At 42.5% G+C, this 21,364-nt stretch overlaps 1 protein-coding gene across 1 annotated transcript in view; it reads left to right on the top strand.

Moving 5' to 3' along the window:
- Positions 1-10,127: 10,127 nt before the first annotated feature.
- Positions 10,128-21,364, top strand: part of LOC142803351 (endothelin-converting enzyme 1-like) — a 91,807-nt gene continuing 80,570 nt past the window's right edge. The window contains exons 1-2 of the mRNA XM_075888466.1: positions 10,128-10,192; positions 17,651-17,833. Coding sequence (XP_075744581.1) covers positions 10,190-10,192; positions 17,651-17,833 — 186 coding nt within the window. The 5' untranslated portion in view covers positions 10,128-10,189. The remainder of the gene's footprint in view (positions 10,193-17,650; positions 17,834-21,364) is intronic.

Here is a 21,364-nt window from a genome sequence, read left to right as displayed (position 1 = left end):
GCTCGAGGTGGCGGAAAGGGCCGATTTACCGGATAAACTGAAACTGGTGACCTGTAGTAGCTGGTGGCTGGACTGTATGAAGGGAGCGGTGGTTGGGCAGGAGGTCGGCGGACGGCTTCTGCATAAGTCAGCGGTGCAGCCACTGATATTGGGGATGCGGGCGAAGGGAGAATCTCGGTAACCTGCGTCTGAATAGCACGGCTAAGTGAGTGGTCCAGTGTTGTGGGGGTCTCGTTGATGGTGGCGACAAGAGAGAGCTGTCGAGCAACTTCTTCCCGGATGTACTGTTGAATTTGAGGCATTAACACGCTGTAGTCGGGGCCACTGCTTTTGCGCTCCAAGGCCGAAATATCGGCTGTTTGCGTATTAGCGCGACGTGTAGAAACTCGTTGCTTGCGCAGCTCATCGAAACTTTGACATAACTGAATCACGGCCGTGACGGTCTGTGGGTCTTTGGCCACAAGCATATGAAAAGCGTCGTCATCAATGCCTTTCATTATATTCTTTATTCTGTCAGCCTCCGTCATCCTGGCATCAACTCGCCTACAGAGGCTGATCACATCCTCAATGTAGCTTGTGAAGCTCTCACCATTTCGCAGAAATCGTCCCCGCAGTCCCAGTTCAGCACTAAGCTTACGCATGGCTGGACGACCGAAAAACGAGGTGACGGCCTCTTTGAAAACCGACCAGGTGGGGATGTCGGCTTGGTGGTTGGTGAACCATAGGTTGGCCAAATCCGTCAAGTAGAAGATGACGTGAGTGAGCTTCGCAGAGTCATCCCACTTGTTAATCGCGCTGGCATGCTCGTACTTTGCCAGCCAGTCCTCGACATCTTGATCTTCAGTGCCGTCGTATGTTGGTGGGTCACGCAGGCGAAGTACACCAGAACACATGACAGGTGGCAGCGTGGAAGAGCCTTGTGGGGGATCGATGCGCTCGGTCATCGCGGACTGAGATGGTAGCTTACGGCTGTGGAGCTACAGGACGTTACCCAGCACGTTTCCACCAAATGCAACGAGCAAGGTTGCGTAAAACACAGGTTATTATTCCAGAAACGTTAGCCGCAACAAGCTGGTACAGGCAGGAACCCGGCAAGCACGAGCCACACACGGACGTCAACGTCTTCTTTCACGCTGGCACAGAGCTGGCGCCACTATGCTTCGGTACAATATATATATATCGATAGATAGATAGATATTGTAAACACGCACACACACACACACACATATATATATATATATATATATATATATATATATATATATATATATATATATATATATATATATATATATATATATATATATATATATTGATAGATAGATAGATATAGTACACAAGGCACATAGGTGCTAAATCGATAAAGTCACTTGAACCCAAATTTGGTTTTGAAATCAACAGATTCGTACCTGGACGTAAGCCTCGACCGCCTCTTCCCATCGTGGATAAAGGCGCTATCACTTTCCGTCCGTAATCTGTGGGCCGACTCGAGGACGTGGCGTTACGATGAGGCGCAAGTTGAAGCATATTACGAACCTTCGCTGAACGCCCTTGTCATACCGACAGCCATTATATCGCGTCCACTCTTTTACGACGAGAGTCCACCGGCTCTCAATTATGGCTCCTTGGGAACGGTGAGTGTTGTCATTTCAATTAAACGAACGATGTTAAGCTAAGCACTTGTAAAGAAGGGCTCATGGCAATAAACTGGGTAACCAGCTTTTAGGACTCGGGTCTCAAGCTTACCTCATCTAGCACGCCACGATCCCAAAACTTAGTCACCTATGGGCCGGGACAGCAAATAAACTTGAAACACAAGCGTGGAGAGGGGATGAATAGAGGGAAAGCGACAAAATGAGAATGTGTTACTAGCAAGAAAGCGTTTCCCTCATGTCATATAAATACTTTCTTACGTGTTTCTTATGTGTTTGTCACTTCATATGTGTTTTCGCCTAATATATGTCCCTTCATATGTGTTTTGCTGCAGCATTATTTTTTCGCCTACATGTGGTGCTTAGGAGCGTTTCCTGGTCACTGAGAGACTTATAAGGGTTCTCTAAGTTCTTTCCCATTGCACAGTTTTAAAAATAACGAACAAATCACGCACTTGCCGATAGTCGGCAACGAGATGATACACGCCTATGATGTCACAGGAATCGCATACAACGAAATGGCCGAATTACGTCATTGGGCCTCAGCTTCGTTCACAAGAGAATACACTCAGAGAGCGCTCTGTTTACGACAGTCTCACGGAGCCGCTGTAAATACGTGAGCCCGGACCCTTGGATATGAAGAGAAAGCAAAACTTCATTTTCAAACACAAAATGCATACAAAATGGAGTATCTGAGAAAAAGAAAAGCTCAGAGACAGCCAAGAGATTTAGGGAAATAAAGCCACGTCGTAAATGCAGATGTTCAAAAGGTCAAAAAGAGCTTATACCTTCGTAACGAACGCTGATGTTTTTGAGAGATTCATGAGAATAGTAATGAAACTTTATTGATAACAACACCATACATAGTTACAGTAGGGCACTAAACAACAAGATACTGATGGTATATAACAATAAAGCACTAGTAATGCTTAAAGGCGATCACAGACATTTTGCGAACATAAAACACGCAGTTGTGGGTGTGTACACAGGTCAGGATACGATAGTTGTGTTCACAATTCTCTGAAACCAATGGCTATGGTGTAAAGCAACACACTTTCCTGTTTTTATCTTGTGAGAGGGACATTATAGAAACAAAGTTTTTATTGTGTTGTAAAACAGCTTAGCAACCTGAATTTTAAACGGGCTTTTAAGCGTACTGATTCACTCTATCTTTTATTTACCTTTTAATTTTGTTGCCAAAAGTGCAGTTGTGCAGCTTACTTATGGTGACCACTTTTCGATTCGAGCTGTCAGTGCAGAGGCTCATTAATATGCAGAAGCGGAGGCTTTTTTCATTGAATTTTCGTTGGCTCAAGCGTATAAGATGTTTGATTGCGCTGCCCAGCTTCTTTCTTGTAATCGTTATTGTTTTTACAACGAATCTATGCCAATAGGCCCCTTTCTTTGTGCCTCCAATAAAACTTATTTGATAATGCACTTATACTAAGATTGATACTTAATTCATTAAAAATGCGCTTTTTCTATGATTCTACATCAAACGCACATCATGTTCGTATTTCTAGCCATTGGTAACTAGTTCCAAGCTAACGTTGTGATGTCGAATGCCTGTGCTCGAAGCTGTCGACTGACTGCATATATAAAGGGCTCAGATGATCATCGTTTCAAAGATCTTCAAGCGTAAGATACTGAGCGGGGGTGAGACAGAAATGTCAATGCTGCAGCGCAATTTTTCAGCAGTACAAAGCCTATGTGGAGCTTGGCCATTGGGAGTACTTACAAGGAGCTGATTGTAAGATATATATGGTTGCGCTAAGTCGTGCCACATAATTTAAGAAAATAATGTGACGTAAAAAGCTGAGATCTTTTTAACCTGCAATGCTTTCATCTGAGGGCAAAGCACTGAGCAAAACCGAATATTGTGCTCAAAAAGCAACTACACGATACGCATATTTGGTGTGTACCGGGCTCTTTTATGCCTCAACGTCATGCAGAATGTAATGCCTATTTATTAACTCAACGAATTGTCACAGTTGCTGAACTATCATGGCCATCCATAATTCACTTTCATGAGAGATCAAATGCTTGAAAAGGTGACAGGTACTGTCGGTTCCCAACTCTGTTCACAAATAAAACTTTGCACAATCAGTACCCAACAACTAACGTAAGCTATGCGCTCAATTTGGCAGAGATAACTTTCGTTTTTGAATAAAGTAGCAATATTTCTTAATATTTGTGGATATTGAAATTGCCATGGAACCTTCATTCCTGTTATTTTCAGCGTGGCATGTTTTGCGAAGCAGCTTGCAGTAAACTGAAGCTGCACGCTGTACCTTTTGTAATTATTACTGGCGTGGTAATACTCTGAGACTTCACACTATTGCGATTTCAAAATTTGCAGGTACGGCAGAAGGCCCGTCAGGAATTGGATGACTTCAGCGACTCTGAGAACATAGACGACTTTGTGGGCGTGAAAATTGTTTACAGAGCCTTCTCTTCGCTACCCTACCATGAGCGGAGGCTCACATTGGGTGGCCTCAACATGTCGGCAGAACGTCTGTTCTTTATTGGCCACTGCATCAAGTGGTGCTCCAAAGTGAGCAACGTAGCTGACCAGTACGCGCCGTTTCGCTCCCGGTGTGTCGTGCCGATTATGAACATGCCGGAATTCTCGAATGCGTTTGGCTGTGCTGCGGTACAACCGATGAACCCGAAAGAGAAGTGCAACTTCTGGTCGTAAAGTGATGTCTATCTTCACACACTTCAATTATACGCATAGTAATTTGTTTATAATTGCGCAATAAAAGAAACGATATAAAAAACAACAGTTGAACATGCTATTCCGACTTGAAATATCATGCTTGCCATATATTACGTGGTACACATCTTTGTATCGGTATCATCAGCTTACCTACAAGTGTTTCCCTATCTCGGGTAAATAAAGCTTAGTCCAGACTTTCGAAGAGGTCAGAAAGATATTGTATGAAAGAGCTCAGGTTTTAGGGATAAGGAAATAAATATGACCAATCTTTTTAGAGGTACTCATAAAGAAAAAATATTACACTTCGGCAAGTTTGTGTTTTAATATTGTATCACGAAATATTCAATTGAACACAAATGTCTATGTGAATATTTACAACCCGATAGTGAAGACATCAAACGGATTTTGAATGGGGTAAATGACTGAAAGTTTAAATTCGGTAAATACATTTGTTGTTTTTGTTTGAAAATAAATGCAGCATTTTGTCATGTTGCTTCTTGTTAACGTACCAATAATATCTTATCTGTTCATTTTATAGTGTCATTTATCAGGCTTTTATTATGATGCATTTACTAATGAATGAACCTGAATAGCTCGGGCCTCTGAAGCGCTCCGCACCAAAATATCATCATTATTCGTGCGTTTATTATTGTTCACGTGGCTACGTTATAACCTCCTGAGACCTATCAACAGGCAATTTGTCCAACATTTACGACAACTGAACACAGCATGCAACGTCTGTCGAAGCGCTTGGGTCTTCCTTGGATGCACGTGTTCAACCAATCCGCATTGTCATTTAGCAAATTTAGTCAGTGCCCTCGCTGCGTTTTCCTGCCTTCTAGAAGCGTTGGAAACGGCCAGACCGAGACCAAATGACTTCCGGCTTCCGGCTAAGAAATGGGTGGATTTACTGGTGCCCTTGCATGTGCTATAGCACGCTTAGGCATTCATTTTTGTATTTAGGACCTCAAAAACGCAATGATACAGACATTTGAGCAAGAAATGCGTAAAGTTTCATGGTTGCATAGCATAGTTTACGATGCCCAATATATATGACAATGTGCCTCAGCAAGAACACAAACTAGACAGTATAGACGTGTGCTGTATTGGCACTATACAAACAAAATCAGATGTTCTTCGCTGCGCACAACGCCGTAATAATGTCCATTAATTCATTAATAATAGTAGTAGTTGTATTATTATTAAAATTTTCATTTTCATTATTATTATAATTATTATTATTATTATTATTATTATTATTATTATTATTATTATTATTATTATTATTATTATTCATTCTGTATCGTCCGAATGTCGCTTGAGTGATTATTTCAGAAAGACCAACTTTTGGAAATTTATGTTGGTTTTCTCATGTGTTCCGTGCAACAATCTTTGAATTAAACAACCCTTCAATAGTGTATATTTCAATAGAGTTAACGTGACTTGCAAACCCGGGTAAATTTTTCGATCAATTTAGCCAAGTTTTTCACTCTGCAGTACTGTGGTAGCCGATGCATGCCACCCAAAAATCACCCAAATATGGGCATCGGTGCGACATCACTTGTCATAGAACGCTGCCGCGGCAAAGTGGCCGCCCAAGAAGCACGATCAAGCCCCGTGCTCCGGTAACTGGGCAGAATTATGAGATTCGGAACTTGTTTCCAGCATTTGCCCGAGAGCAAAAAAAGAGTGCGACGAATAAGTGATAGCCGAGCCCGGTTCAAATCCTGAATCTTGCGAAGGCTGTACGATGAATGAGAAAGTTGCAAGACTTCCTGTCGCAGTGATAGGATGTGCCAAAAGCAGTGCACAGAAGCGTGCACTATGTGAACAGCAAAGTCTCTTCTTGTCTATTATGGACGCCAGCCCAAATAAAAATTACGTGTTTGTTTATTAAGTGTGTTGCATTTCACGCGCTGGACTTCATTTATGCTGGGCCCGGCGCTGTTCTGTAATGATTGATATGTGGAGTCCCAAAACTACTATATGGTTACGAGAGACGCCGTAGGGGAGAGCTCCAAATGTTTCGACCACCTGGAGTTTTTAACGTGCATCTAAATCTGAGCGCACGGGTCTACAGCATTTTCGTCTCCAATGAATATGCACACCAGCAGTGACCTTAGCCACTGAACTACTGCGGTGGGGCCAGTGTCGTTCTGCAATCTAGTGATCATTCAGTTTATTTATCTTTCAGGTAAATATAACTTTTTAATGGATTCCTTGAAAACTGCCCAAGTTAAAACTCACTGTGTTATTATTACAAGTATTGTTTTAATGATTACTACATTTTCATGATTATTACGCTGAGTGGCTTTAAACTTTGATGCCATTATAATAATCCCATGTTCCAACGGCCAATGACAATGTGCGCTTGTACTACGCATTATTAGCATCTTTTTGATCTTGTATTTATTTATTTATTTAGTTATTTATTTATTTGTACAATACTGCGAACCTTGAGAGGTCCAAGCAGGAGAGGGATGTACACATCCAGAAGACATGCGTACGGATGCAAGATCGACACATGAATGTGAGGGTACATACTGAACAGGTAAGTATACAATCATTATACATTGAATGACAGCAAGGGTGAACACTCTGGCAAAACATTCCAATCGGAAACAGTTCTGGGAAAAAATAAATATTTGTATTGGTCTGTACGGGCAAAGAACGGTGTAATACTTCGGCTATGTTTGTGACGAGACGCTCGACTAGGGTTATTAGCTATGTAATCTTGTGACTGGATTCCCAATTTATTAAAATATAGCTGGTGTAGGAAGTTTAGACGGGCACATTTACGTCGGTTGGCCAATGGCTCTAGGTGTGCGAGCTCCAACATAGCTGAAGGGGAGTCGCGATGTCTAAAACGTTTAAAAATAAAGCGAGCTGCCAATCTCAGAATTTTTTCAAGCTTTTCTTTATTAGTGATAGTATGGGGGTCCCATACAATGCTTCCGTATTCCAGGGTGGGTCTTACAATGGATTTGTATGCAATGAGTCTAAGCGACGAGGGGGCATCACCTAATTTATGCTTCAGAAATCCTAACTTCTTTCTCGCGAAGGAACATATGTTATTTATATGTGTTGACCAGTTAAGTCTGGACGTCAAGGTTAACCCCAGGTACTTATGTTCCTCCACTTGTTTAATCTGATAATTGCCAAGACTATACATGAACTGAGATTTATTCTTATTGGAGATGCACATGTGAACTGTCTTGTCGAGATTTATAAGCATATCCCATTCATTGCACCATTCCGTTATTGCATGCAAAGCATGGTTAAGAACGTGCTGGTCAGTGGCAGACACTATGTGGCTAAATATCATGCAATCGTCTGCAAACAGCTTAAGGCGTAGAGGGGGCTTTACAATTTGGCCAAGATCATTAATATAAATGTTGAATAGAACCGGTGCCAAGACCAAACCCTGTGGGACGCCAGAGAAAACATCAAGAAAACGAGAACAGGCGCCGTCAATTTCAACATACTGTTTGCGGCCAGTTAGGTATGAAATGACCCAATTGACGACTTGTGATGGAATGCCTAAGTTTTTCATTTTTGTTATTAGTTTCGAGTGTGGAACTCTATCGAACGCTTTCGAGAAGTCTATTAGAACTGCGTCAATCTGTCCGCCCTCGTCAAGTACCTGTGCCATCTCATGGACGGTAACTACTAGTTGAGTTGCAGTTGAAAAACCTCTTCGAAAACCGTGCTGTACGTTAGTAAGGAGATTATTGTTGTCAAGAAAATTATTTAGGTGTTTAGCAATTACGTGTTCGAGAACTTTACAAACTGTGCAAGTGAGAGATATGGGTCGGTAATTACAATAATTGGTGACAGAGCCTTTTTTAAAAATTGGTTTCACTCGGGCAACCAACCATTCAAGTGGGAGGCAAGAAGTTTCAAGAGACTTAGAATACATCTGTACCAAGAATCTAGCTAGGAGCTCTGCATATCATTTGAGAAATTCGGTGGGAATCTTATCAGGTCCTGCGGATTTTTTAGGGTCTAATCGTAAGAGCAGCTCAGTAACACCTTCGACAGTAATATGGATATATTGGTTGCTATCGTTGACGTAAGGCGTATTACCCAGCGTGGCTGGCCTTGAGAATACGCTCTGGAAATAGGAATTAAACGTTTCAGCAATTTCTTTTTTATCTGTAACTATGCGAGCAGCAACAGCTATTTGATCTACGCTTCTTGAGTCCTTGTTTGATAAAAATTGCCAGAATTTGTGAGGGGATTCGGTAGCAAAGCGCCCAAGGGTCGTTGAATAGAAGCGCTCTTTAGCTTCTCGTAGTTTAGATTTCAACTTAGAACTTAGCTTAAAAAGGAGGGCGGCATCCCTGTTTTTCCTTTTTCGGTACCGTTTTAGTTTACGTTTTAAATGTATAATTTCTCTGGTTATCCAAGGATTGGCTTTGTTGATTTTTTTTCATTTTATCTGGAATAAACTTATTGATGCAATAATTGCAGCATGACATAAACTTTGCCCATAAGACGTTAACATCGTCATCGTGAAATGTCAGTAATGCTTCTTCTAAATGGTGGGCAATGTTTGGGTTATCTGCTGCGTTGTAGTCTTTTACTTTTACAAATTTAGCGTTGTTTAACTTGATTCGGTTTGGAAGCTTGCAGGAAAAATATAAGAGCTTGTGGTCTGGGACTCCTTCGTGAATTTCTGTGGTATGATCAGTAAAGCTGGCTGAACACAAAATTAAATCTAGAATGGAGGAAGCAGTGCTAGTCACCCGTGTTCGATATAGTACTGTCTGTGTAAGGTTGTAAGCTAATAAAGTATCTAGAAGGATTTCGGAGTTCTTTGTATCAGTGCCCCCTGATGACATCGAGCACCAATCTATGTGCGGTAAGTTGAAATCTCCTGCAGCAATAATGTTCTGATCCTTATACACTGCCAAATGATCATACATTTCAAGTAAAAATTCACTGGGAGCTCCCGGCGGCCTATATATTCCCGCAATAACAATATGGTTTCCTTAAATATTTATTTATAAAGACACTTTCGTGGTCAGGGTTAACAGCAGGCAGTGAAACAGATGAAAGGCCCGCCTTCACAAGAACATGTACTCAGGACACGGGTTTTTAAAGCGTAAAAGCACCTCTGTAAAGCACCTCTTATTTCCCTAAAATAGTGAGTTATGGCGGATTAAAATGAATGAAGTGGCTATTACCAAAATTCGCCGTCAGATTACCTTCTTCAACTTTTACCTGCATAGAGCAAGTCGAGTGCCATCTCCTCTGTGTCTCACCTGTGATGAGGAAGAAACAATTAGTCGTTGCTTTTTATCCTGTCACCGGTACACGTAATCAGAATATTCATGCCACCATCTCTTCGATATCTGGGTTTGGAAATATGCGAATGAGTTGTTCTTTTTTTTCGCGCCTCTACTCTGGGCTACAGTCACAGGGATGTTTTCTACGCCATGGAGGAATTAGTGAGCCTAAAATAATATTGAGCTGAATTCTTAATCCATTATACATTTCAATACCAATAATCTGTAATTAGGTTTGTTATATTAGCTATTTCTAGCTTATACAAAAATATTGCGAAGAGAATACTGAAACAAATTGCCTTATACTCGGCCAACTCCTGCATTGCGTATGAACCATGAGAAGAAAAGAAGAAGAAGCCCGGCCAGTGGTCCGCCCACGCCCTGTTCTTGGCCGATCCCCCTTTGTGGGTGTGCGCCAGAGTATCAAGGATCATCATCATCATCATACGTTGATAGCCAGTTAGCGCCAACGAAGGATGTCGCGTAGACCTCTGCTCTCGTAAGGCCCCCACGGACTTTGCCGAAACATGGTGATGTGTTATATATTCTTACGGTTCTGTAGAGAACGAACTGTGCCAGCACTAGTGCATGCAAAGGAGACCGATAGAACAGCTATGTCTTCATAATCGTCATATTGTTGTTTTAGTTTTATGGTGTTCGTAATAAGGGAAAGCGGCAGGCCATAATCAAGAGGCTGATTTACTAGACGAAAAGCTCTAGTTTGCAGTTACTTCTTGTCGGCAGAAACCAGAAGTCGATAAAAGCACGTTTGCTTCAATTTTTTCTTTGTAATCCCTTGCATGGCACAGCACTTGTGGCGGCATTTTTCTTCTCCCATGAAAAATCTGTAGACCCTACAGCAAGCAGGACAGCCGGACTCAAAGAGTCAGTCTAAATGGGGGCATGAGTATTGGCAGGATTTTGTCTTGGGTGAAAACGCGTCCTACATTGCGACTGAAAGAGAGGGGGACCGTTGGTGTAGCCTGGGCAGGAGGGATGTGCTGGTGTGATTTGAAGGAGGCGGTGTTGCTTTTGCACTACGGCACCCCGTTTCGCACTAATTTAGTTTTTTTCATGTCGTCCACTGCCCCTCGCCGCCGTCATTGCGATCTATTTCGGACGACGATGTAGCTGCAAGAAAAACAATAGACGCAACTGTTCAGCTCCAGGGTGGAGCACGTTTTTCCAAACTCAACCAGAAGGTTACCATCTACATATGTATGAAAGGAAGTAGTAAATTATTGGTGCCACCACGCACGCTTTACAAAAACAAGGAGCGTTCGCGTATTTTCCGATGCGTTCACGTACGCCTCGTACCCACCGATAACATGCATAGCAGTTTGCTTCAACGTCCGACAGCCGAATAGCTCTTTTTTAAGGTCACGTGTGAAAAAGCTCATTGACAGACAAATTTCTCTGTGCGAGTACACAGAGCTCAGTTTTGGAATGAAATGGCACGAATTTTTTTAAAGGACATTGTAGAATTGCACACGGGCGCGCACTTTTTTTTTTTGCGATGATTTCGAACGTGTTCAGGTTGCGGGTTTCGAAAGGTTCCATATTTTCTCCTTACTTATGGAGGCTCATCAGAGTAGCGTCTACTACGCGAATCGAGATATCAAAGCATCCTGGAGCCTTGTCAAGTTGTGGCAAGCGCATGCGTCGTACCTCGAACCATGAAATTCTGACCTGACTCTCACGAGATAAAATACTGACCGTGGCAGCCGCATTTCCCCATGCCAACTGCTGGATACCTGTGTACTGAGGTCAAGGTGCGTGTTTACAACACCACATGGTCAAATATTGTGGAGCCCGTCACTTAGGCTGTCATGATGTCATCATAATCATTTGGTTGTTTGACACATAAAGCCTAAACAAATACTATTATTATTACCACCAAGAATATGTGTTTTATTCTCTTTCGTAGAATAAACGGGACAAAAACAGCATCGTAAGTAATCCCACTGATCAAACTACAGATAAAAAAGGGCCTCAGAGAGGGAAGATGACCGATACGGAATAGGTATAACTGCCGTTCAACAGCACTATTCAAGTTCCTCAAAAATAGTGCCACTCACCATTTTCTCGCTTTCGAAGTATATACGTTTTTGAACTATACTCTTTAATTCAAACCAGTATAATCCAGAGCCATTCCTAATCGATTTCGCCACTTTGGTTCAAAGCAGAAATTCACCAGCATTGTGCCCGAAACTCTTGTTTCCCACAATGGTAACTATATTGTCGACATTGCCGAGGTTAGAAATGCCGTGCGTAGACCATGCTGGTCTACTTATACAAATGGTGACTAGGCTTGTTCTTGAGTTAGGTAATCGAGTTCTTTAGGTGCGTGACTAGGTGTCATGCAGAACTCCTTGTGGGACACTCCCATAACTGCCCACTTTGTTGTTACCGTCTTGCTTCCGCAGCAATATGATAGCGCTCACGCAGTGACTGTAGTTTCGGCCTGGTGCTTCAGTCGAACGTCAGCATCGAGAGCCACACCGCGGAACCTGTTAGTACTTGATTTTCGGCCCAAAGAGTGGCACTTTCTGCGGCAGCACTCTCGTGTCACGCGCCTCAACTCGCCGATGCATTTCATCGTGCTTGTGAGCACATTGCTCGGTGGCTCGATGTATTTTTAGACGCGAAGCTTGACAGATGGTACTGACACGAAGTTTTGATCGGTCAAGCTAGCTTCAAAATGACTTTTAAACACCTTGCAAGCTATAGTAGCCGTTGATATTTTGCGGATGATATAAGCATGTTTCCGGGAATCGATCCCATAGGCTATCTCAGTTGCGAAACGTTGTTTCAGTACCCGCTTAACACTTGAATGCTTGAAATATGAAAGAGTTGAAAGCAATGAAAGTTTTTTTTTTTTTATTTTCATACGTAAAGTACCAGTCTCTAAGTTATTCTGTACATAAATTATGTACAATGCGAATTTAATGCCTGTTTTTAATGCGCAATTTTAATGTGTATTCTGCCGGAAATTTTTCATATGCCACATAAGCGAGGACCTTGGAACAAAACGCACTTCATGACTCCGTTACATGTCGCTTAGCACATCTTGGGTGTGCAACACCAAATGAACAATATTATTGAAGATAGAACTTACGTTGCCCTGGCGAGAAAGAACAGAAAAGTGAAAGCTGTTGCACGTGTTTTGCGCTCTCCGCCATCAGTGACAAAATAATTGCCTCTATCTTAGAATACCTAACAAAAGACGCTGCTATAATTTCATGCTAAAAATGCGTCTCCTGTGAGTGCTTGATACTCAGAAATAAAGGTGCCACGGGTTTTGTGACCTGCTTGCTCAAAGAATTGCAGTATGTCGCGTATTCGCGACGCCCGGCAGTAAAGAGTTGAGCTCGCACCACGTGCAACGTCGTCACTGGTCCTCGTCGTTCCGAAACGCAGGTGTTATGCAGATGGTAGGCGGAGTGCCCATAGCGCGCATATTAATTAAAAATAGGTCGTACCTTGTCCTTGCGTCTTTCCTACCGACCATCTGTGCATCTCTACGCCCGTTGGTGCATCCGTCCATGAACCCATATCCCTCCGTTCATCCATATGTGCATTTATTTATGGGTGCGCGCATCTGTGATACCATCAGGGCATCTCTCTATCAGTACATGCGTCTGTTAGTTCACCTGTCCATACTTTACGCTAGTCAGTGACTTAAACATAGAAATCATGTACCTAAATACCTATCTTGATCTCGTCATCTGTATTTATATCGTGAATCTGCAATCATTTTTTTGCTCTCTAGAGGTCGTATTTGTGCGGTCAGTGAGAAATGTATACTTACCACCTTCAAATTTCTGTGCTAAGATATTGGAGTCATTGTTAAAAATCGCTACCCATTTAAACTGTGCACGAACGTCGAAGACAAACAATTCAACCTTTGCAGTAGCAGTAGTCTTGCAGTTCCTCCTTTTTATGTATGGAATGACTGCATAGTAGGGGAGCACACGTTAGGAACATAGGCTTGAGCGACGTTTTTGTCCCATATAGCTCTCATGCTCAAGCAAATTATGCTTTTCAAACAGAACAGCGGGAAATTCAGGTATTCAAACACTCACTAGGTACTGCAGTCATGCATGTTTGAAATAATATACACAGCTTGCACACATTTGCGTTGGGTGCATTAATTGTGGAACGTTTTAGTCTTGCTCATGTGCGATCACAAGATCATAAAATAAGTCCGTAGTCAAAATTGCTTTGTTTGAGAACCTAAATTCAACTTCAATGAAATTCTGATACTTGACGCAAGCAATATAATATATTATTCTAGAAGATTTGTTGAGCCAAAAATGCATCTTGAACGAATGGGATTCATTTGCATTTCAGCTGCACTTTGCAAAACAGTTTCTGGTGGCATAGCTTATGGAATTCTTACCTTAAAAAAGAGACTGCGCCCGAACAATCTCCACATAATTCTGAGTTTAAGCTTCTTCTTAATTTACTTTCACATACAATTCATCAACTCCTTTCTGCATCTGTCTGTTTTTGTACCGTGAAAATGTGTCAGCGGGGAAGGAGTTGTAATACCAGAGTCCCTCAATACTTTTTATGGTCACGAAGCTACGCCATCAGGCATTGCGGCACTTGCATACGCTACCTAGAACTGCCGGACCACGACGCCACATTCTGGCACAGAGCTTCGTTTGCGTGCTAATGTTCTTCAAAGGTGTGAGATGCGCGGATGATTGCAGCACTTCTCTGTCCTTCTGCTGCGTTAATTTTAGATTAGCGGAAGTGTGGATTGGCGACGGTGATTGCGAAGCCATTTTGCGTGCTGATGCGCTGTTCTGTTTTAAAGAAACACAATAACTGAAAGGTTGTTTGTTTTTATGAGTGACAAGCAGCAGCAGTAGATCTGAAAACAGGCTTGACCACTCTTAGGCAGTGGTGATCTTAACATGGAATCAATGTGGACGTGCATGTTGGCAAAGCACGCTGATGCCTAAGACATCCCCCCTGTTTGAGGTTCCGATTTTTGTAACCTAGATCACAGGTCGAAAATCTTTTAAGGAGGTGGCTGAGCTGCGCCAAGCATCAATGATGGGGCGCTGAACAATCTTGGAATGGCGAGATTTTTGCAGGCAACGAGAGTTTTGATGAGTTGATAATTAGTATGAAAAATCAAGAATAGAATTCGGGCGTAATATGAGCACGCCTGCGTCAAAGCTTGATATTTATTACCAAAGGTTCCAGTACGAATTTTGCTACTGAACATTCTTAGCAAACTCCGAAATATCCGCATGTAAGCTTCCGACATACATGAGCAAGCAAAATGTCCCGGAGCTCTTTGTGATTGAATGTTTTACGCTGTATATGTGATTCATTATAGCATATTTTCGTCATGAACACATATCACACACGCAATCTGCTAGTCTCCTTTATTGTCTTTTTGTGGAGGGGGGGAGGCCGCGTAACGGCACTGTTCCGAGAGCCGCGAAATACTTCAATGCGAGCCGTCCTATTCTTCACCGCGGGCCACAGGTTACCCAACCTTAGCCTAAATTATGTGCTAAATTGGCTTTCGTCTAACAGCAGTACTATGTGAAGCCCCTCAGTTTCATTGAAACAGATGAACGTTGTCTAAATGAAACTCAGTCTACAGAAGCAGTCTGCGCAGCTATGATGCAATCATTTCCTGTATTTTTCGTAGATTGACAAAAATAAAGCAACAGAACTGGGCAAAGTATTGGCACTCAGTGCATTTATAAAGCGTGATTTCCTAATTTTAGCCGTCACAACCAAGACCTTAATATAAGAACTAGCAGTATGCCAGATGGTACACTACCAGTAATGATCGAGGAAGTCAGAAAAGCCTTGGAGGGAAGGCAAAGAGGCAAAGCTGCTGGTGAAGACCAAGTAACATGGGATCTGCTGAAAGACGGAGGGCAGATTGTGCTATAAAAACTGGCCGCTCTGTTTACGAAGTGTCTCCTGAGGGGAAGAGTACCAAAATCCCAGAAGAATGCTAACATCATAATAATAGATAAGAAATGAGATGACAAGGACTTGAAGAATTACCGGCCGATGAGCTTGTTCTCCGTCGAATTCAAGCTACTCAAAAAGGTAATCACTAACACTATTAAGACAACGTTAGAATTCAATCAACCAAAGGAACAAGCAGGAATTCGAACAGGCTACTGAACAATCAACCACATTCATACTATCTATGCAGTAATAGAAAAATGTTCAGAATACATAATCGTCATAGATTATGAGTAGGCGTTTCATTCAGTAGAAATATCAACAGTCATGCAGACACAGTGGAATGAGAGCGTCTACGAAGCATATATAAACTTCATGAAAGAAATCTACAGAGGATGAACTGCCACCATAGTTTTCCATAACAACAGCGACAAAATATCCATTAAGAAGGGTGTAAGGCAGGGGAAGAAAAATTCGCCAATGCTATTTACAGCGTGCTTACAGGACGTTTTCAGAGGCCTAGAGTGGGAAGAGTTAGAGATAAGAGTTGACGGAGAGTTTCTTAGCAACCTCCGCTTCGACGATGACATTACATTGCTTAGTCACTCAGGCGATGAATTGAAACCAATGTATATGGAGTTATACAAGGAGAGCAGAAAGACATCTGTTAAAATTTTTCAAAAGTTAACTAAAGTAATGTACAGAAACCTCAGAAAATAACAGTGCTTCGAGATAGGTAATAAATCACTTGTAGTTGTAAAAAACTACGTCTAGTTGGAACAGGTAATAACCGCGGAGCCGAACCATGAGATTGAGGTAACTAGAAGATTAGGAATGGAGGAGAGCACATTTGGCAAGCACTTTTAAATCATGACTGGTAAATTTCCACTACCCCTCAAGAGGAAGCTATATAACAGCTGCATCTTGCTGGTACATAGCTATAGAGAATAAACATGGAGACTTACAAAGAGGATACAGCTCAAATTGAGGATGATGCAGCAATCGATGGAAAGGAAAATCATAGGTGTAACCTTAAGACACGTTAAGAGAGCAGAGTGGATCAGGGAACAAACCGGGGTTAAGGATATCATAGTTGAAATCAAGAGGAAGAAATGGAAGTGGGCTGGGCATGTAGCGCGTAGGAATGAAAACCGCTGGTCTTTAAAGGTAACTGACTGGATATCAGAGAAGGCAAGTGGGTTAGAGGGAGACTTAAAGTTAGGTGGGCAGATGAGATTGAGAAGTTTGCGGGTATAAAGTGGCAGCAGAAAGCACAGGAAGAAGTTGACTGGCGGAACATGAGAGGGGCCTTTGTCCTGCAGTAGACGTAGTCAGGGTGATGATGATGATGATGACGATAATGATGATGATGATGATGATGATTTTTGCGCGTGAGTGTGCGTTAACTCCTCCGATATTTGCCTCTTTTTGGCATGCGACACCGTATAGACAGTGTTGCGTGTGCGCAGCATTTGATATTAGGCTGCTATTAAAAAGTGAAGCCTATTCAGACATTCAGATTAACGCAACTCAAAAGGTTGTGGCCTCCGCGTTTCGTACAATGTGAAAAAGAAGTAAAACTTACCTTGTACTTTTTTTGATAGAAAACCCGAGATAATCAAAAAGTAAAAGTGGTGCCATGATGGTTATCGTGTTTCAAATCTAAAATAATTTGTCTACAGTCCATAATCTTTAGGCTGAACCCAACGCGAGCTGCATGTTTTGCGTTGCTGCTCCGTTCTTCCGGGTTCCCATCTTAGGACTTACAACGCCCTCAATGACTCATACATCTTCGCTGTGTGTTAAAAGCATCTACGCCAATGTAATGCATCCATCACAGAAGCTTACAAAGCTAGAAGGCCAAGGCTGTCTTCGACACAAATACAGTGATAAAAGCATTCGCATGCCTCTCATCCACAGTGGCGCCTCTATACAAAACTGAGGCGGCAGTTTCGTTACTACACGAAGCGATAAGCGACTATAATGATAGAGATCCAAATTTTGTGACAGATTTTATTCTATTTACAATAACAAACCAGGACCAGGAAAGCCACCTGGTTTACGAGCACCAAGTGCAAGGAGATGGAAATGAGAAGATAAATGGATTCCGCTGGACCTACCTGTATTTTAACTTGTTGCTTGCTGTGGGAGTGGGACTGTTTTCTTGCGTACTCCTGCTCGAGCGCATTTCCTCCTACCAGTCAGAAGACGACACTACCACGGTGAGTGTGCTAGAAGAATTGACATTATTAAGTTTTTCACCTTTGAGCTGTGTTTCTGGTAACGCGTTATAAAAATTGGCAGATCCCACATACTGTGAGAACAATGATATGCGAAGCTCGAATGAGTAAGGTTGATGTGTCACTTAGAAATCAGCTTAAAGTTACGAGGCTAACGTAAATTATGGCGTACATAACTTCCATGATTATCATGTTTGGATGTACCATGTGCCTTCGTAGTCTATTCACGTCACATAATACCAAAGTTTGTATATGTGAAGCTAGCGAAACGGCCGTGAGTGCGCTATAAGCGTAGCATGCAGTCACGTCTTATAGTAGCCGTTTTTTTAAGGAGGCGGATGCAGAAACCGAAACTAGGTGAAATTGTAGTAGAACATAAAGCATGCCTAAGTAGATTTAATTTATGGAACAGTTCTATTCAAAATGGGGCAATTCCTTATTGTTATATGAGCTGGAAAAGGCAGTTTCTATTCAAAAACGGGCCAAATACTCCCACTCTTTGAATTAAAGTGAGCGACATTCATCAAAGCAGCTCTCCTCCAACAAACATGATCAAAATAACCCATTTCAGCCAAACCAAAATGTTTTCTTTTGTGTCTTAGTTGCTTTGTTATCGTGTTTACGTTCCACAATTAGGTTTCCTTGTGCGAGTTGACACTTATCGAAGTACATGAGGTTTAGGGAAAAACCTCGATAGTAAAGAGTAAAAGGCTGACTTGCACTCTTCTTTTTGCATCTTAGTGATTGCTCTCGACTTCAGCGCAACAGTATCTTGTCTTTTTTTCACTTCAACGCAGTATATTTGAAATAAAACTGGTATGAAATAAACTTATCGGGAGTCTACTATTCCCTAAACAAGAAATGGTCAGAAAAGGCATAGCATAAATCTCATTCGAACACTTTTCAAGGCTTTCAATTGATGCCAGAAACAAGAAAACCCTGATGACTGTCCAGAATAGTGCTCATTTTGCAACGAAAAATCACTTGCCCTTCAAGTCTAGTAATCGTAACTACGCCCATGCGTAGAAACATGGCAGCAACAAAACCACAAGTAAGATGTCAATTCTATTGCAAAATATTGCTATACCGTACACCGGAACCATCTTACACTTATTTCACTACCTAATTTATGTCCAAATGAAATGCTTCATTTTATGTGAGCCAAATACAACCTTCACTCCACACTACTGTCGATATTTGTCTCTTGGAGTTTAGCCCCATTATAGATTTGTTGTAATTAGGGAGAGGAACAAACTAGCAGTTTCTTGTTTGAGCAAGCCCAGACATATTTTCAGTACTAAAACAGTTGATTGTTCTCAGTTTCATTTGAAGCACATTTGTCTCTTTTAGAGAAAAAAACGCCTCATATGACGCGCATAATATGACTATCATGTTTGGACATATCATTTAACTTCGTCGTACATTCACGTCACTTAATACCATATTTGGTATACGTCAAGCTAGCGAAACAGCCGCGAGCGCTTAATGAGCGTGGAAGTGTCATCCCAATTTTAGGTTTGATAACAATATGTAGACTGCAATGACAGCTGAAAGTCGTAGGTGGATAGATAGATAGATAGATAGATAGATAGATAAATAGATAGATAGATAGATAGATAGATAGATAGATAAAGTGTTTTGATGATCCGACAAAGACAAAGATTCGTGCATAGCAGACCCTGAGTTAATGTGCTCAAGTCCCTGAGGACACGTCGTGGGCCATCTTCATGGAGGAAGTTCTGAAGCTGTGCCAGCGTGTAGAACCACTTTTGACTGACGATAATAATGTCAGTCATCTTATCAAGGACATTGCAGAGGATATCTATCAATACCTCATAAGGAAAAATAACTTACAGTCGCGAACGACGTTATCCGACGTTGCCGAAGATTTGCGGCTCTTGAAGCTCGGTGCATTTCGGCGAAGTTTTGTCGACTCCCCAACGTCACTGCGGCAACGAACATCAATGTGGTCCCTCCACCCAGTGTTCTGACGTCAACATTGCGGCAAATAGTGGGCAAAGATCTGGATCAGTGGAATGCTGCTGCGACATTGATAGCACAAGTCCACGGACCTTTCACCCCATGCAGCACCACGCCGGTGTCCATCAGCTGAGAGCTTCGACGACTCAAGGACACCGGTACAGTCACGTAGTCATGCCTATATATCATAGCAGCGAAACGCATGCATGCAAAAGTCAAGCCCCTACATCATCAAGCCTACCATCTTCAGCAGCGAGTGGTGCGTGAAGACGTACTTCTACTGCGGCGTTTGTTAACATAAAATGCCCGCTTCTGCTGCGAGTGGAATGGGCACCTCTCCCACAGTATCAGTGACCCCCGGAACCCTCATGGTGCGCATGTACTCGGGAAGACTATCGCTGGTCCTGAAGGGATACTACCCAAGCGACTTCCATCAGACCTTCCACCGTGATTCGCCTGCTTCTGTGCGGAGTGTGACGTCACCCATCTTCCGCCCGCTTCGATCAACAATACCTGGTTGTCGGTGACTAACCTCTCCTCCTCCGCCAAGAAACTAGGCGCCACGGCCGATGGAGTCGAGGTCATCGGACATTTTTCACTGCGTACAGATATACATGCCTCCACCGGTGTCCATGCTAAAGACTAAGGTCCATTCTTGAAACGGTGTTCCCTCGTCAGCTTTAGTCGACGCGGGACCTTTGTTTCGGGCATGAGCAGATATTTAAAGACTCATCTCAGTAAGAAAGTGATGTTCTCTTGGGGAATCAAGACAACGTGTCATGCAGTGTGTGGAGAAATGTTGCGCCCAGTTGAAGTGCGTACCGTGGATTGCGCTGCCTATAATATTTGAGTGTCTGCTTTTTTGAGGAGGCCACGCTCATCCAACGGACTCTTACAGTCACTGATGATATAAATCTACAGGCTTGGTTCATAGTTCAAGTGCCTATCGACGTTGCTCGTTCCACAGCAAATGACGCTGACATTACATTTCACCCAATCTAGCATAACTGTGCAACGAAGAATGTGGTTCTACAAATACCACACTGCGCGATTTCAGCGAGCAGTGGCAAATCCTGGGAACGGATGGTGAACTCCGCTTTAGAGCTGGTTCTAATGCCAACTGGAATAAGGCTGGCTGTGTTTGAACTAGATGCAAGGGGCAACGTTAACACTGCAGTCATTAGCGACGACCAGAAAAAGGAAAAGGCATCTGATGTGACTTGCCTAAGTGATAACATATTGCCAGTTTCCGAGATGGGCTGAGACGTTGAAGTGCTCTGCATGATCCGATGTACCGTAGCAGAAGTTTTTTCATTGAGCCCACGGCGGTGTATCGGTGTCCATACCCATACACGGTCCCAGAGCTGGTACTCCATGAACCTTCGTCGAAGATTGTAACGACGGCTCTCGATTGCTTGCCGATTCTTAATGCGCAGGCGGGCGAGTTGATGAGTTGACATCTGGTGGAGGTGCTGTTCCTTGCATATACCAGACACCCTGTCAAGATGTGAACCCAGCCCACGCCGTGAGGAA

Source organism: Rhipicephalus microplus, chromosome 3, assembly GCF_043290135.1.
Source record: "Rhipicephalus microplus isolate Deutch F79 chromosome 3, USDA_Rmic, whole genome shotgun sequence".
NCBI lineage: Eukaryota > Metazoa > Arthropoda > Arachnida > Ixodida > Ixodidae > Rhipicephalus > Rhipicephalus microplus.
Note: the sequence above shows the minus strand (reverse complement) of the source record. Positions and strands in the feature narration are given on the sequence as shown.